The 3,321-nt window shown below is 36.5% G+C and overlaps 1 protein-coding gene across 1 annotated transcript; it reads left to right on the plus strand.

Annotated features, from left to right (window-relative positions):
- The first annotated feature begins 1,797 nt into the window (after nt 1-1,797).
- On the plus strand, nt 1,798-2,875 carry LOC149398605 (uncharacterized). Its single transcript, XM_089614624.1, has 4 exons — nt 1,798-1,889; nt 1,997-2,180; nt 2,276-2,404; nt 2,533-2,875. Exons 1-4 carry the CDS (start codon nt 1,798-1,800, stop codon nt 2,797-2,799), a joined length of 672 nt encoding a protein of 223 aa, XP_089470750.1. The 3' UTR covers nt 2,800-2,875.
- Nucleotides 2,876-3,321: the final 446 nt, after the last annotated feature.

A 3,321-nucleotide genomic window follows, 5' to 3' on the forward strand; every position in this document is an offset into this window, starting at 1 on the left:
GATAGTTTAAAAGTATATATAGAGAGAGAGAGAGACGGGCATCAATAAAGAAAAATAAAAGACTTACCTTCGTGCCAGAGATGAGCGCGCAGCTAACATCAAGAGGATTTTAGCAAAGAGGATGAATATTCCTGTCATCGTGTGATCTCGCCAAACAACACACTTCAAACGACGGAATGGTTTTAATCGTTTGAAGTTGGTTATCGGGCTTTTAGACGACGAAAATTGAATTCTATCATCTATTTTTCATCGTTTAAGCCACTTTTTCTACTAGTGAATAGAGCATAGAGATATTGAGAGTGTATGAGAGAATGATTGTATGAAATCAATAATAAGAGAACGCAAATAATAAAATGATATTTGACACAAAATTTGAACCAGACACGATTTGAAGTTAAAATAAAAACAAAGGAGCAAACATTACCGAGAATAGTTTTTGGGAAACTTTTCGAAACATACGTCGCATCTATTCTAAAAATATCATGTCGATCGCATCTGTTGTTTTTCGTGTTTGAATGTTCATAGTGGTTCTTAAAAATTAAAAATAATGTTTTCTTTGAAAATTTTAAAAATATTTTATTTGAAGATGGTGATTTTTTTTTGAAGGGTAGCTTTGCTACCGTTGAGGATTGAACCCGCGACCTCTATTTTGGAGGTGGTGTGGAATTACAAACTAGGTAATAGCTCAAATTTTTATAAAATTTCATTATGTATATATATATATTTTAATTTCCAGATGATTTTTGTTGTTATAATAGAAACTAACTGCAAGCAACTATAAAAAACTAAATAAAATCGTTAAAAAAATTTAAAATAAAACCATAAAAAAAAACTATAAGAAGGAATATATTCTCGAAATAAAAAAATAATATCAATGAGAATAAGAAGTGGTATGTTGTCGGAAAAAGTTTTTAAAAGAAGTTTGATCAGGTAATTCCACTTTATTTTCTAACTTACAAAATTTGGAGCCCGGCCCATTTTCAACCAAAACCTATAAAAGGAAGCTCAGCAACGTCTCTGTTATCATAATCAATTTCGGTTATTAATATTATAGAGAAAGAAACAAAAGATCTCTCCGAGTTGGAATGGCGAATTCAAGGTAGAACAAGAATTAAGCGATTCCCAGCCAAAGCTCAGGTGAAATAATTTAGGGATTTAAGTTGATTCGTGATCGTCTGTTTTGCGTGTAATTTTGTTAGCTTAGTTCGATGTATATATTTAATCTAGAATTCATTTTTCTGCAAGACCAAATTTTAGGGTTATTATATTAATTCATAATCGAACTTTGTTTTCCAGAGCTTTTTTGCTTGTTTTTTTTTCCTTCTTTGTATGATATTATTCTCCTGATTTCTTTGTTCAGTTCGATCCTGAATTTCATTTATATTGAATTTTAGGGTTTGAGGTATATATTGATCGAAAATCGAAACAAAAATTGAACTAACAATTTGTTTCAGAATGGGAGAAGAAGAGAGAAGAAACGAACCAACAATTCTCAGAATTGGGGATTCAAGGTATGAGAATCTATGTCAAATTTTAGGGCTAAATAATGAACTGTGGTTCGTCATGCAATCATGGCTCGTATGTAGGGTTTAGGTTTTCTGAGATACGAATTTGATCTGTAATACGAAAAATTTTATGTACCGATTGTAGATCCAAGTTAGGGTTTGTTTTTGGGAGCTTTTTGTGTGTGATTCGGCTAACTAGTTGTTCGTGTTGTTGGAACACCAAAGCGATGTCATGAAATTCGACCTTTGGAAGTTAAAGTCTACCAATAGAGCCGTACGGGCCGAGGGAAGGATGGAGTTAGTGAGATACGGGCCGATGCACAAGAGAAATACTTTTTTTCTTCATTCGTTCATGTCGATGATGGCGATGATGATGATGGCGATGTCGATGATGAAGATGATGATGATGATGATGATGATGATGATAGTTTTTGTAGTGGTTGCGATGTCGGTGATCCTAGGTATGATGATGTCCATGTCGGTGGTTGTAGAGATGTCGATGATGATGATGATGATGATGTCGATGTCAATGTCGATGTCGATGTCGATGTCGATGATGAAGCCCCTGTTGAGGAAGCCTTGGCTGATTTGAAACTAGACGAACCTGTCCACTGCTCTGAATCTGAAAGACTGTTGGCTTTGGACATGTATTATCAGCAAGTTAAGGAATCTGAGGTAATGCATATCTGTGTGTATGTATGTATGTTGAATTATAAATATACAGAGTTCATTCTGAGATTTGATGGTTTGTTTTGTGAATCAATATTCAGGGGTTTCGTGTCAGTCCGTGGGCTGCGAAGACAATAAATCGTTTATCCGGATTCAAGCCGATGTCTGAGAAGGATTGGATAATGGCCGCCGAGTTTGTTCTATCAGTTCACAACGAAGAGCACTTCGAGGTAATTCTCTGACTTTGCTTTCCCATGATACAATCATATATATTTGGTGCCCCGTGAATTATAACCTATATTTCAGCATAGTGATGTATATCATTAACTATTGATCTATATGTGATCGAACGTGTCAGGATATGGAAAATGATTTGAAGCTGAAGAGAGTTGTGAGAGCGACCAGGCGCGGAGGCCAAGACAATTACCAAGTTCTATTGACATTGGAGACAGTGCTCGGTTTATTTTATTATCTCACCGCCACCTCAGCCAAGGCCCCGTGGAGCGGTTCGGCTCCGAACCCAAACCCGAGCATAGCAATGGGTCAGCCTCAGTTCCCACCGCAGAGCTCTCAGGACCCGGTTTTCGTACACGAAGACACTTACATGAGAAGACAGTTCACTTGATGATTCTCTCAACTATTTCATCGAGAGACCCCACAACGTTTTATATGATAATTATTTTGGGATTTCTTTCGTAGGATTTTGGTTTAGAATACCCCCTCATTTATTATTTCAAAATGCATATATATGTGTAGTGTATTTACATTGTAAAACAAAATGTTGTACTTCTCCTATTGAACTGAATGGATTATATGTTAGCATATATATATATATATATATATATATATATATATCTACTAGGTTTCGTCACGTGCTTCGCACGTGTTTAATTGGAATTACTGATCGGTATTGTTGTCGCAGTTTTTCGGACAACTATTAAGGAATCAAAGACGGTTAGACCCAAGGCCGGACCAAGTGGTCTCGTCTTGACTCGAGCGTGTCGGGCTTGGTATCCCAAGCCGTCCCTTAGCTGTAGGTGGTGTCTGTCTCGTCCAAGCACCTGAAAAGCAAGCAGAAAAGTGTGAACTACAAAAGGGAAACAGAGGGGTTGTCGATGCTCAACATTAGTAGGATTGAGGTGGATAT

The sequence above is a fragment of the Urtica dioica genome, chromosome 5 (assembly GCF_054948205.1).
Source record: "Urtica dioica subsp. dioica isolate 48M chromosome 5, U.dioica_male_clone48M_v1_H2, whole genome shotgun sequence".
NCBI classification, from domain to species: Eukaryota; Viridiplantae; Streptophyta; class Magnoliopsida; order Rosales; family Urticaceae; genus Urtica; species Urtica dioica.

Bases quoted from the DNA above. Each gene is read 5' to 3' on its own strand.
- LOC149398605 (XM_089614624.1), top strand. From the start codon at position 1,798: ATGGAGTTAGTGAGATACGGGCCGATGCACAAGAGAAATACTTTTTTT. The intron at 1,890-1,996 runs GTCGATGATGAA...CGGTGGTTGTAG, and splicing joins GCGATGATGATGATGGCGAT to AGATGTCGATGATGATGATG. The intron at 2,181-2,275 runs GTAATGCATATC...ATCAATATTCAG, and splicing joins AGCAAGTTAAGGAATCTGAG to GGGTTTCGTGTCAGTCCGTG.